The 14,398-nt window shown below is 34.6% G+C and overlaps 1 protein-coding gene across 4 annotated transcripts in view; it reads right to left on the bottom strand.

The window, feature by feature from the left end:
• Nucleotides 1–14,398, bottom strand: part of pbl (epithelial cell transforming 2 pebble) — a 192,599-nt gene that overhangs the window by 27,390 nt on the left and 150,811 nt on the right. For 3 of the 4 annotated variants that reach the window (XM_069833481.1, XM_069833484.1, XM_069833483.1), the window contains 4 exons: nucleotides 13,533–13,652; nucleotides 10,155–10,314; nucleotides 9,464–9,618; nucleotides 2,850–2,935 (listed from right to left, as the gene is read on the bottom strand). In XM_069833481.1, coding sequence (XP_069689582.1) covers nucleotides 2,850–2,935; nucleotides 9,464–9,618; nucleotides 10,155–10,314; nucleotides 13,533–13,652 — 521 coding nt within the window. The remainder of the gene's footprint in view (nucleotides 1–2,849; nucleotides 2,936–9,463; nucleotides 9,619–10,154; nucleotides 10,315–13,532; nucleotides 13,653–14,398) is intronic. The other variant, XM_069833482.1, reaches the window with a different exon arrangement.

The following is a 14,398-nucleotide window of genomic DNA, read 5'->3' as shown; positions in this document are numbered from 1 at the left end:
GTGGTAGAGGTAAAGTTGCAGATGCAGTAAGAGCTAAGGTGGACACTGTACTTTCAAAAAACCCTGGATATGAAGAACTACAAAAGGTTGTTGCTGTGATGAGTGGTGAATCAACAGTGAAGATTAACTTGGACTTATCCCCAGCAGACATTGTGAAATTGAATTATGTACCAGTTACTTCTTGTGACGTCGAACGCTCTTTTAGTCAGTATAAATCTATCCTCAGAGACAATAGAAGAAGATTCACTTTTCAGCACTTGAAAGAAATGTTTGTAACCTATTGTTATGGTAACAGACAATAAAAATTGTGTTTTGTTGAAACTACATTGGAAGATAAGGTACGTCCATTATATTTTTTGTTTAGTTTGATTAAAATGTACCAATATTTAACGTACATAGTCATTTTTTTATAATTTTAAGTCCATATTTAATTCCATATTTTGGTAAAAATCCATATTTAATTCCATATTTTGGTAAAAATAACTACATATATATTTACATATTTCATATATTTTTAGTCCATATAAATCCGTTCCCTGCTGATAACTGTATAACACAAAGGTATCAATAGACCAGTGGTACTCACTACCACAGTTCTCAAAGACGTTTATTGCAGCTGTTGAACTAGTATTACTATTAGTATTCTTTTTCTGCAATAATGTGCAACTGGAAAAAACTTTGATTACCCTGCATTATTACTGCCAGTGAAGGTGTTCAATGATGCGTATTTGTTTTCTTTAAAAAAAAAAAAAGGTAGTGTGATGTCTCATGTGCTCATTATATCTTGACATAATAATGGGTCATAAACGTTTTTATCTTAATAGACATTACAATAAGTTCATTCAAATTTTGATAACAAGTATCCAAACATTCTCAATCAAGGCTAGAAAAACTGAAAATGTTAAAAATGCCAGTAATACCTGAACAAACAGTAATGAATTCCATTGTACATAAGAATAAACTGACAACGAAAACATCGTACCACGAAGCAGAAATTAAGCCATTTACAGATGAGAAGATTGTTAAGGAGAGCCTTCTAGCTGTATGCGACACTAATAATTTAATAAAAAAATAGGCGCATTTTGTTGAAGTTCAATACTGTGAAATGAATTGTGGCTCTTGGCAAATTACTATTTCTCGCTTTTGGTTCTCTTCTAATTTCTGATGAGTACTACTGGAATAGACTATCTCAAATTGAAAAATATATTACTGTAATTTACCAATAATTTGTTTGTGTATATCATGTAAAAAATCTGTATGATGTGGCAATTGGGAACTTCATATTCAGAAAATGTACAATAATTTCTGCAGGTGCACTTTAATCTTCGCCCATCTCGAATAAATATGTTGCAATAACTGAAACCCTAGTCAGAATAAAATGATTAGAATAATCATAATTATAAACAGATTTGTCTTCAGTGATGAGCGATCTTCAAACTGTGAGGACTAGTGGTGTCAGAATTTAAGAACTCAGGGCAATGAAAGTCCTCAGCAATTTGTTGCACTTCAAAGGAACAGCCCCAAAGTTTGTTTTTGTGACATATCTCAGAAAAAGCTATATGGACAATACTGCCTCATTGAAGCCACAACTGTGCTTATCTACCTAGACTCACTCTATGATGGTTAATGTCACAGATAAAAAAACATTACAAATCTGAATTAACAGTAAAAGGAGCCAGACTGTCTTTTCATCATAATGCGAATTGTTACTCTAGTGCTTGTCTTTCTCAACAACGAACTGCATGATGAGGCCTCATGGTGTAGCCTGAGATCACCTGATCTAGGATAATCAGATATCTTTTTATAGATATTCCTGAAGGTCAATATCCACATCCCCTTTCTACAAAAAAGAATAAAGGAGCTGAAAGATACGTGTGTACTCAAATCTTGAAATGCTCCACAACATGTGGCAAGATATTTAATATCAGTATAATGTCAGATGAATTACTTGTACTTCTTTCACTTGATATGCATTTCAAAAGTGCTCTCTAAAGCAGCATTGAATAATAAAATATTCTGTAGAAAAATATTAGACATGGTGAATTTAATTCGTCCCTTACTTGATAAAAAGTTTTTTAGGCTTTTAAGGCGAATGTGTTCACAAAAAAACTTTTGGGTATTTCAACATAACCTAGACCTTAACATTTCCAATGCTTTAGAACTACATAAATCATACATGTTTCATCCTCAGGGCAAACAGGTAAGAACAAAGGGGTTACCTATTCTGTTGGGCTCAATATCTCTCACTACCGCATACAACGAGGCTCAGTTGCTTGGTTGAATACTCAAAAAAGCCACAGGCGTAGCTCAGTCAGCTAAGGCATCTGCCAGCCGATCCAGAGTTGTGTTTGGGCACGGGTTCGAGTTCCGCTTGGGCTGATTACCTGGTTGGGTTCTTCCGAGGTTTTCCCCAACCATAAGGCAAATTTCAGATAATCTATGGTGAATCCTCGGCCTCATCTCGCCAATATCATCTCACTATCACCAACTCCATCAACGCTAAATGACCTCGTAGTTGATACAGCAATGTTAAATAATCAAGTAAAAAAAAAAAATACCCAAAAGCCTATTTCTGAATCTTAACAAGAATTTGTGTTTTGTTTATAAATCTTGATTACACAACTTTTAACACTATATCACTTCGGAATATAAAAAATATATATATATATATATATAAAATATATATGCTATCACGTGTTAATTAGCTAGGTTACCTTGTTGACTAGTTTCAGCCTGTTGTAGGCTATCCTCAGAACTTTATTACTGCTCTATAGCACTTGATACATTGTTTGCTTATTCTTTAAATTAATTTAAATAAAAGACAGTAATATAATTCACGATGTACTTACTTGAAAGCTTTACTAAGTGTGCCTAGTGTCACATCACTGGTGTCGATATCAAGCTGATGCGAGTCTAATGAAGCAAGGAAATTTTCCTGTAACAAAAGAAAAACATTTCTTTTTATAGTGAATAAAATCCAGAACGACCAACAATTTTCCCAACACTTACACATATGCAGAACACATCACAAACGCTAACCACACCTACAGAGACATCAACACAGACATGGAAATTCTACACATCCAACCAAAAAGCCAGAAACTAAACACACTAGAACAATACGAAATATACAGACATACAAAAACACATTCAAATTAAATTCTCAACACACAACTCAATTTCAGAACACACACACTCTTTGACTCCACATTACACTACACAAACACACACCCCAGGAAACAAAACAAAAGGTGCCAAGACCAGCAACAACCAGTTCTGAAGAAGCCCAATAACAGGCCAAAACATGTTAACCAGGTACGGTAAAATTTAACACGAGAAAGACATATAATACATATTCTGAAGTGATATAGTGTTAAAAGTTGTGTAATCAAGATGTATAAAATTTTCTGCTGTTCTGTTGGCTACATCATACACGGTCAAATTATATACAGCTAATCTACGTCTATAAAACACTCTTTCCATTTGGACTGTAGCACATAGCTTCAAAATTAAATTTAAAAAAGGAAAGATCGTTTACTGATGCACTAATATTTTTTTTTTTTTTTTTTACTTGACGATCTGCTTCCTGTCTTCCACTGTGGGACTGATGAACTGCCTCTGTCTCTATCTTCTTACATTCAGACATGTGATCATATTTATGACATTTTTCGCATTGATCCTTTCTGGGTTTATGAAAAGCTATATTAAAATTATTTTTGAAAATATGACAATAATATGAAAGCTTTTCTGCCTGAACATTAGCATTCCTGAATTTTTGTCTGTACAAGTCATACTTTTTTTGTAAATTTAAATCACAAGACAGATACTCTCTTGCAGTGTCGTTTCTTGTACTCTTGTTGGACAGTACTCTTGAAAATGAAGCAGTGTGGTTCACTATATTCACGAGTACTTTCAGATTTCTTTACTCTGGGCTCATGCTTTCCTCTTTGATCAGTATCCACTATGTTATTGTCACTTTTTTTCAAAATATGTTCTATTATTGTGTTGGATATATGTAAGATGGCGAGAAAAAAACCCCTGCATACCTATATCTTTCCTTTATTTTTCATCAGAAAAAATTATGTTTTGTCTTCTAGATTCATCCTTTTTGGATTTGGACTTCCTTCACTTCTATAAGGCCCATCAAAAATTGCCGCTTAAAATCGTTATTCTCAATATTCCAATACTGTTTATGAATTTCATGTCTGTCTTCAGCACTAAATGAGAGGTTGCATTTAAGGGGACATTTTGTACAATCTTTGTCTGAAACGTTTTTTACCAGCAATTTCTTTCCACTATTTAAGGATTTGTGGGCTTTCCCTGTTATCCAGCGTTGGACATGGACTACTAACACCTATGCTCTTATTAGATTCATCACTCATTCCTTGTGAAATTTTAGATGTCGCTAAAGCCAACTTCAACATTAACCTGCCCCTAGTATTCGAATTGAGTATTTTTTTAGCTCTAATAAAAGAGTATCAAATTATCAGAGCAATCCTGTGCTGCATTTCTTACAAACTGGATTGATTTAAGAATGATTGTTCTATTAATTAAAAATTATCAATTCTCTAACAATTAACAGTATGCTAATTGTATTACATTCTTGATTGTATGTTCTGAGGCAGTGTCACCACTAAAATCTTAGAAATGTTAAATATTTTAGAGACAAAGAACACTATCTCGACTTAGTATTCTTCTAGTCTATATTTTGCTACTGTCAAAGAAAACTAAGTCTAGATAGTGTTGTTTGACACTCAGCATCTGTCTAAATTAACACAACACCAACTCCAAAAAAAATAAAACTATTATTTGTTGTTGTTTTCTAATGCCAGGCGTTTGACAATAAAGTCATTTGACCTCTTGCACTCCAATATTTTTCAAAGATATTATCATGGTCAGCCACTGAAGCACACATTTTGAGGTGTTCCAAATCCATTTCTTGGTTTGAGTTGCACAATGGGCAGTTAGGGGACTGATATATTTCCATTCTATGCAGGTGTTTGGCCAAACAATCATGGCCTGTTGCCAATCTAAATGCAGCTACAGACGATTTTCGTGGTAAATCGGGAATTAACTGTGGATTATGATGCAGAGAGTTCCATTTTTTCCCTTAAGATTGTGTTATCAAATTTTGTTTGTTGAAGTCTAAGTATCGAGATTTAATAAATTTTTTTACAGAGTAATACAGTAGCGTGCAAATTAATCCAAACACGACATATTTTTACATTTTCTGTCATTGTTGGCCTCACAGCTGCTCATACGCTTTAATTGACATCTGTAGTATGTGTAATTCCATTGTTCAAGGTCTGTCATTATTTTTTTTATAATACGTGACATTTTGCCTGTCGTTTTGTACTTATAAGCATTTCAGTTGTGTTGAAGACTTAATACTACAATCCTGTGTACATTCTGTCATCTTCACAAATGGATACAACTCCACGAAAACAGTCTAAAATTATAACATTAGCAGAGCATTCTTCTATGACACAGAGGCAAATTGCTGCAGAATGTCACATCGGTTTGGCTACTGTTAATTCGATCATAAAACGATACAGGGAGACTGGATCCATCACAACCCAGAAAAAAGGAAACTGTGGCCGGAAAAGGAAGACTTCACTTGCAGATGATCGTTTAATTGCCAGGAAAAGTAAATTAAATCCTAGACTAACTGCTGTCGACTTAACCCGCGAGTTAAGGGCTACCACTGGGGCGAATATTCACGTCACAACAGTGTGGCGTAGGCTTTTGGAAGCTGAACGAAGGGCTCGTAAGCCTATTAAGAAGCAACTGCTAACCCCTGTTATGTGCAAAAAATGCTTAATGTGGGCAAAACTACATCAACACTGGACAGTGAATGACTGGAAGAATGTACTTTTTTTCCGATGAGTCTCATTTCGAGGTCCACGGCCACCGTGTTTCTTACGTACGGAAAGGATCCGAAAAAGTAACAGCAGCTCATCTCCAACAAGCACCCAAATACCCCCCTAAAGTAATGTTTTGGGGTTGTTTTACACATGAAGGGCCTGGAGCATTAATACCTATCAAGGGAATGACAAATATATTCGCTTATTGGAAACCAGAATCGTACCCCAGCTGCAAAAACCATTTCCGGATGGCAGAGGTGTGTTCCAACAAGACCTGGCACCATGCCATACGTCTCGAAAAACTACAGAATTCTTCAACAAGAAGAATATTCAGGTACTCCCCTGGCCAGGCAACTCACCCGACATCAACCCCATTGAGAACTTGTGGTCAATTTGCAAAAGAAGAATGCAAAAAATGGATTGTTCTACAAAGGAGAAGATGATTTCTGCCCTCATTGGTGTATGGTTTCGCGATGAAGAAATGAAGAATATTTGTGGGAAATTAGTGGAATCCATGCCAAATCGTCTCAGAGCTGTTATTAGGAACAAGGGAGGCCACACAGATTACTGAGGTATGTCTTAGATCCTTTTTTTTTATCCCGTTTGAGTGTTTTTGCATAAGTAATTACATTGTTCGGATTAATTTGCACACTACTGTACGTAGATTTAGTAACAGGTCTGTAAGTAGCAATGCTGCCCTTCTTTGCTAAAGCATCCACATTCTCATTTCCCAGGATTCACAATGGGATGGTATCCATTGGAATACAATTCTTTTATTGAATGATATCAATTGAGAGAGCATTTTAGTTATTTCTGCTGTTTGAGATGAAGGTGTGTGTTTAGAGACTATTGATAGAATAGCTGCTTTGGAGTCTGACAATATAACTGCATTCTTAAATTTATTGATGTGGCATAGAAGATTCCTGAAACTCACTTATTGCAATGATTTCTCCATCAAAACTTGTTGTTCCATATCCAAGAGATCTATAAAGTGAGAAGAGACAGCACGTAACACCTGCACCGGCACCTTGTTCTCTGGAGATTAGGGATCCATCGGTGTATAAATGAAGCCGGTTTTGTGGAGGGTACCTAATATTAATTGTCTCTAAAGACAATTGTTTCATTATTTCAGTGTTTACTTCTGATTTCAATATTCCTTCTGTTAAATTTAGATTATATTCTATATTTAATATAGTTAAAGGTTTTGGTTTAATTTGTAAGTTTTCTTTTAAATTCGGGATAATGATTTTCTGTTTCAATTCTTGAACCATGGATATGAAACTTTTTTGAGTTTTCAATCTACAGAGAGGACTGTATGAATGCCAATTGTTTCCTGGTAATCTGATGTTTTTCATATTGAATCAGTGCTTTTTCTTCTATTGTCATTTTGATGCTGTTAATATTAATGAGGAATCTCATAGAATCTATTGGAGTTGTAACTATTATTTGTAGATACATGTTACTTTCACACTATATAAAGGCTACTTTGTACAACATGATACTATAAGTAACTCAAAAAGCCGATTTTTGGAGTTAGTGTCCTTTGACACTAAGCAGTCGAATTATGAAACTCACAACACAATTATTTTACATTTCTTTATTTTTTGTGAATTTCTTTATATCCTAATATATTTACGTTCATTATGGACACTATAACCACAAGTAATTTTTAAGACTTCACACCATTTATATATCGAGATTTTCTATGATACAGAAACGTGAAAACTGAACAAGCTTTACATTTTCCTAATTTCCTATACATTTCGCCTTATTTTCTCCAAAATAAAAAATGCTTTGGAAATGTTTATCCTCCAAACCACATAAGTATAAAATTAATTTATGTTTACATTTTACACGAAACTCAACACTTGCAACTTACTATGACAACCATAACAGAAGACAAATGGAAGCCATCACAACCAAATTATACAAACAGGAATACTTGTGACAGATAAAGTGACTACGTGTTTCCTTGTTTCTTGTCCTATTTTCCAATCTGGATTATCTCGTAAGTAGCTAATTCGACACTTAAAAGACAACTGACAATTATTAATAGGAGTGATGCTAGCACGAGTACAACAACCTGCTCTTCTAGTTGTGAACATAATCACAAATACGAAAATCAAGTTTCCAAAGCATCAAAGGAATTAAATCTGATTGCAATACACAAGTTACCAGTACATACACAATAAAGACGAATAAATATATGTCTCTAAGTAACAAAAAAATGTGCACAAAAGTTTCGCTGTACATGAATAACACCATCTTTACTTGAAGGTACTCTGTTTTAGGGTCAGTGACCTAGACCACTTCGAAGACATTAATAGTAATTTATTCAGAAGAATAACAGCATAATAATGGGTTGCCAAAATGATAAAGCAGTTCTTTGTGAAAAAATGCAGGAAACTGTCATGCAGAGCATGAGAAGTACTGGCATTGGATGATTATGCTCTTTCATATCGAACATCAGTAAGGAGGACTGAGTCCTTCAAAAGTAGAAGAGTGTCAACTGCTGACCTGCATTGCAGTGGACAACAAATGTCTGTTCACATAAAGTATTTGTGGCTGTTCTTGAACAGTGTTTAAATGAAGAAATATGCTGGACTGAGAAGGAATTAGCAATCATACAGGTATTTCTGTGCCAATAGTAATCTGTATTTTATGACAGGATTTAAAAATGCACAATATTGTTGTCATGTGGTTACTACATTATTTAAACGAGGTACAGGAGTGGACTTACTATGAGATTTGTATCAGTCTGGAGTGATTTCATTGTGGAGAAGACTGCATACTGAATCAGATAATTGACAAAATATGGTCACAAGCATACAAAGAAGTATTTCCTATTGTACTAACTGCATCATGCAGTTTGGGAATATGTTCAGAACTATTGGACAATGTCACAATAATGCTACAGTTCACACATCTGACACTATTAGGATTCTCTTATGGTGTTGAGGATGGGAAGTCTCACAACACATCGCCTATTTTTCCACCTCAGTCCATGTGACTTTGATTTGATTCCCAGAGTGTGGAAAAGGCTTTGCAAAGAAATTACATGAATTAGTAAATCTCATGCAGTCTATTATGGTCACAGGGAAAGATTTGACATGATGTTTCTAGTAAAGCATGTGGAATCAGTAGGGAGTGAATGCAACATTGCCACTAACAGTATTCCCCCTTTACCCTGTTAGCAGACATTCAGCTGACGTGCGAGTGGGGAAGCAAATGGTAGGCAGAGTTTTTGTACTCATTAGTGATAAGTATGGAAGGAAGATTAGAAAATATACACAAACCTCAGTCAAATTTACTTAACATTATGATAGACACACAGAATAATCTATGAAATCTTTAGCAAATGAAGGACCTTTGAACAAGTTTTCTATCAGTACTTAGGTATCTCCTGCATTATAATTCCACTATTCTTCAATTATACATCATCATACTGTCACTATAGACAATGTTATAAGATGAGTGGTACAGTGGTGGATCACACTCTTGTAATACTGCTAAGTAGAATTTGAGTTGGTTCTCTTTTGTTACGCAGTTTTACTTTTAGAACAGGCTAACTCAGTACTCAATTTATCAGTTATACTCACAGCATCAGCTTTACAAATATTATTGGCCATTTGGCGACATAACGTCCTGAGGAAGGCTAGTTTGTCAGTCTCCTCATCTGCCAAAGTGAAAGAGTACAGTTTCTCTTTCAGTTCTTGATTATTTCGGCACATCAGTGCAAACACATTATGGCAATCTGAAACAGACGACACTAGTTATTAAAATATGCCTCAAAGGTTGTGTTCAAGTCGATTTTTCATTCTAAAACTACCGGCTGTAAACTCCACAACACAAGTAATTTTCTGTACTCAGTTCAATATTCAAATTCTGACAGGAATACAACCCAAATGAATTGTAATTAGTAGTAAGTTTGAATAACGTAATCATTATTTCACTGATAAAGGCACACACACTACTTTTATGACACACAAAGATTTCACACACACATACGAGCATGACAAAAGTTTCTTCTTTTTCTTTGTAAATCATAGATTTACTTCACAGCACAACTTGTAATTGTTTAAGTTTTGGTGACTTCTCCATGATGCAAGCTTTACAAATAATCGTTTGTTCCATAGTACACACATTCACTTGGCTTCTCAATAATAGAAAGAGACTACTAACTTATTGACAACTGTCCATTTACATTTTGTCATGTCAATCTCCAAACAATAAGTAGGTCTACTGCGTGAATAGTAAGATCTCATTATTTGCACTAAGTTAGATGCTTACCTTCTGCTTCTCTAATGTCTATAACTCTCTTGATGTTAGACAAGGGCATGAGACGTATATGTTTGTATGGCTTTCCATTGCTCAGTTTCATAGAATGGAGACTACCTGTGGTGTTCGGACTCTTCAGGGAGTTAAAGGCCTTTGAGCGTTTCTTGCAAACCTAAACACAAAAACATTCGGCATTATAAAACAATTCTGATGGATATAAACAGATCTGTGTTGCTCTACATGCAGCAAAACTGTGACACAGAAGTATTAAAGAGTAAGAATGCTAATGGCTTCACTTCAGATGCAAGACATTATTAAATAATAACATGTCCCCAAATGTTTTCATATCAGAGGAATTATCACACTTTTCAAAATCCCTTATACTGAAAATGTGTTTTGGTCATGCCATCTGTCTAACTACTGGAAAGCTTCAGCATCCCTGTACAAGTGAATTTCTCCAGGAATGATGCACATGAAATAAAGTAGTTGCTATATACAACTTACGAGTCTTTATATGAAATGAAAACATATCAATGTGATTTGGTTGAAATTGACTGTAATGATATTAACAAACTCTTTTTAAGTAAGCTGAAGTGATAAATGAAATTATGTAGTCAATATGTCTTCAAAAGTTTTCATCTAGAGGAATTAATTATTACTTACAAAATAATACCTGGATTCTAAAAATGCAATAAAAATACAACTAATTATGCAGTTATTGTTCTTAAAATATGCAATAAAATACGTATTACATGGTATAAAAAATAAGCTTAGATTAAAAATACCGGTAACATTAATTTGGCATTATTAACCTCTGTTCCTGTTGAATATTTCCAAGGCTTCAATGCTATTCTTCATTTACATAGTCCGTCTCCTACATATTTTTTTTAATTCCACCTCACTCCAACCACTTTCAAATAGAAAACTCTAAAACATATAGTGAGTACTGTCAGCGCAATTGATTTTGGTACGTGACATTGTGAGTACACCTAGTTGGTGACTCCCATAAAAAGGTCCACGTAACACCCAAGCAATCTTTGTCAATGAGTAATTATTGATGTTAGTATGATACAATATCATGTTTACTTCCTCCTTATCTCGTATTATTTACCACTGAGTAGACTCATAGATAATGGTCTTGCATGTGAGCGGGAGTGCAGTATTATGTTAATATCTGTTCCAATAGATTACATTAATAATACCACCAATTACTCCAAAACTAGATTCGAGAGCTTCACAAGTCAAAGCCAAGAAATTATTTCTAATGTACATAATTTCATGAAAGAAGTGAGGCAGAAAGCAAAGACGAAATGTCTTTCCAGCATATTTAAAGAAGGTTCCAGCAAGTGCAACAGAGTAGCCGAAGCAACAAGAATATCAGAAAGATCAGTTTTAGAATTACAATGGAGCAAGTACATGATAAACACAGGTCACATCATTTGAGGCTCCCGAAAATCACACAAAGTGTTGTGAAGCAAAGGCACTGGATAGAGATATCACTTGAAGAGGTCTTGGTTGCAAATATGTTGCCTGTTTTGCCATTTAACAATGTTAACAATTGAAACGCCCTTGCAGGAAGATAGTGGCATGCACTACCATCTTAGGAGTTGTGTGGGAGGAAAGTCGGGCAATATTGCCAACTTCATTTCAAATAAGCCATGCACCCATATTTTTTACTTGCATACGAGTATTTTGGGAAAAAAAAAACAATGTGCAGGGTATTCGAGAAAATACGGTATATAACATGTTTCTAAATTAATTGAACTAAGCATAGGCAAATTTGTTTGGTAAGACAATTAAAAAAGTGATACTAGCTAAAAAATCGTGAAATTAACTGAAAAAGTTACGAGTTCAGATAAATGAAAAAAAAAAAAAAAAAAGTGAAGTAAGCCTGTTTATATCAATGAGATATTACAGTGTCAGAATAAAATCCTGATCAATGTATGATCAGTGACCTGATCAATGTATGATCAGTGACAGGAGTCAATTGCAGTAGCAAACTACAGCACAAGCCATCTGATGTAAGTCACAGTACAACACAATAAAATTAGTGTCAGAAGTGAAACATAACACCTGCTGTCACATTTTAAGAGTTGGAGGAAGAGGAGAGGCATATTCTTCAGAAAATGCTCCAGACAAACGTCTTCACAGGGACTATTTAAAATGTATTTCAATATGTGGATAAAATATTGATATGTAAAAATACGTATAATGTATGAAATGAACCTGGAAGTGAGCACCAAAACGTTAAATAAGCAAACATAAATATTACTTATTTCGATTGTAACTTGTATGATTTTTAAAGATATTAATATTTTAGTAATACATTACCAACAAAAATATGCAATTGCAAATCAAAATTCCTGGTAATATTATGCAACATGCCTAGAGCAATCTGTCCAATAGTTCTGTGGAAATTGCCATATAAATACGAAGGAATGGAAACAAACAACTTTTTCAGTATCTGGGATGATAAAAACTTGTATTTTCGTAAATGTGGAAAAAAAAAAAAAAAAGTTTACTTGCAGAATCAAAATACTTTTTGCATTATACTTGGTATACCTAATAAGAAATTAAAAATAACTAAAATAACAAATTTTATTTCTATTTAATGTCAGGATCAAATAATAGTTAGGTTTGGAAGTAAATCCCGAAAAGACAAACTATAGGATTATATCTCGTGACCAGAATATTGTACGAAATGGAAATATAAAAATTGGACATTTATCCTTTGAAGAGGTGGAAAATTCAAATAATTTTGAGCAATAGTAACGAATATAAATGAAACTCGGAAGGAAATTAAACACATAATAAATATAGGAAATGCCTGTTATTATTTGGTTGAGAAGCTTTTGTCATCCAGTCTGCTCTCAAAAAACCTGAAAGTTTGGATTTATAAAACAGTTATATTACTGGTTGTTCTGTATGGTTGTGAAACTTGGACTCTCACTTTGAGAGAGGAACAGAGGTTAAGGGTGTTTAAGAATAAGGTGCTTAGGAAAATATTTGGGGCTAAGATATATGAAGTTACAGGAGAATGGAGAAAGTTACACAATGCAGAACTGCATGCATTGTATTCTTCACCTGACATAATTAGGAACATTAAATCCAGACGTTTGAGATAGGCAGGGCATGTAGCACGTGTGGGCAAATCCAGAAATGCATATGGAGTGTTAATTGGTAGACCAGAGGAAAAAAGACCTTTGGGAAGGTTGAGACATAGATGGGAGGATATCAAAATGGATTTGAGGGAGGTGGAATATGATTGTAGAGACTGGACTAATCTTGCTTAGGATAGGGATGGCGGGCTTATGTGAGGGCAGCAATGAATCTCTGGGTTTCTTTAAAAGGCATAAGTAAGTCAAGATCAAATATCAGTCCACTGTTTACCTCCATTGTGTCCGAAAACAGGAATAAGACTAGACTGTCCCCACGTCCACTCAAGCCATCGCTCAGTTCTATTACATCACACCGCACAATAAAGCTACGGTGTGAAGAGACAAGGTGAGGCTGAAACAAAAAAAATTACAATTCCTTGTCTATTCCACAATAAACACACGAATGACATACTATAACCTTGCACATGTCATAGTAATCTTATAACAGATTTCAGAACACTGTTACATTTTCGGAAATGAATAAATCAATGCCTTAGCTAAGAAAAATCCTACTCTAAGCCTCATGCTTTAAAGAGACTTCTTGTTAAGTCTATTAAGTTACATATTAAGAGAACTACATGACGAGTCAAATCTAAGGAATGAGCACTCCTGCCTCTCTCAATATTACAGTCTGACAAGCAGATGACTTTCTTGCAGTCCCACAGCAAGTGATTCTTCACATAACGAGTGAATCATTTATTTGAAGGAATGAGAGAATCGTACCCGAATTTCAGGGCAATTGCTCTGTACACATGTTGCAGCGATGTATGAAGTTGTAGAGCTTATCATCACTAATATCGCATATCAGCTAAGTATAATGTTTCTTCTTATCAAGAACGAAATCTTTTTTTTGCCACTTATTAGATAATTTAACAACACAATGTCTCTAGAAAGTGCGGCCGAAACTGGCATAAACACAACTCATACAACTTCAGTATATACATTTCAACGAGGAAAATGCGTTGCTGTACTACGTACCTAACCATTTCTAAAAACACGTATTCACAATAGAGTTCAGACAAGTATGAGTGTGGTGCAACAACTGATAAGAAAAATCCAGGTATTGTGTCCTAAGCCAACCTTAAACCAAGTTGCTGG

Source organism: Periplaneta americana, chromosome 8 (genome assembly GCF_040183065.1).
Source record: "Periplaneta americana isolate PAMFEO1 chromosome 8, P.americana_PAMFEO1_priV1, whole genome shotgun sequence".
NCBI lineage: Eukaryota > Metazoa > Arthropoda > Insecta > Blattodea > Blattidae > Periplaneta > Periplaneta americana.
This window is presented reverse-complemented; position numbering and strand designations above follow the sequence as displayed.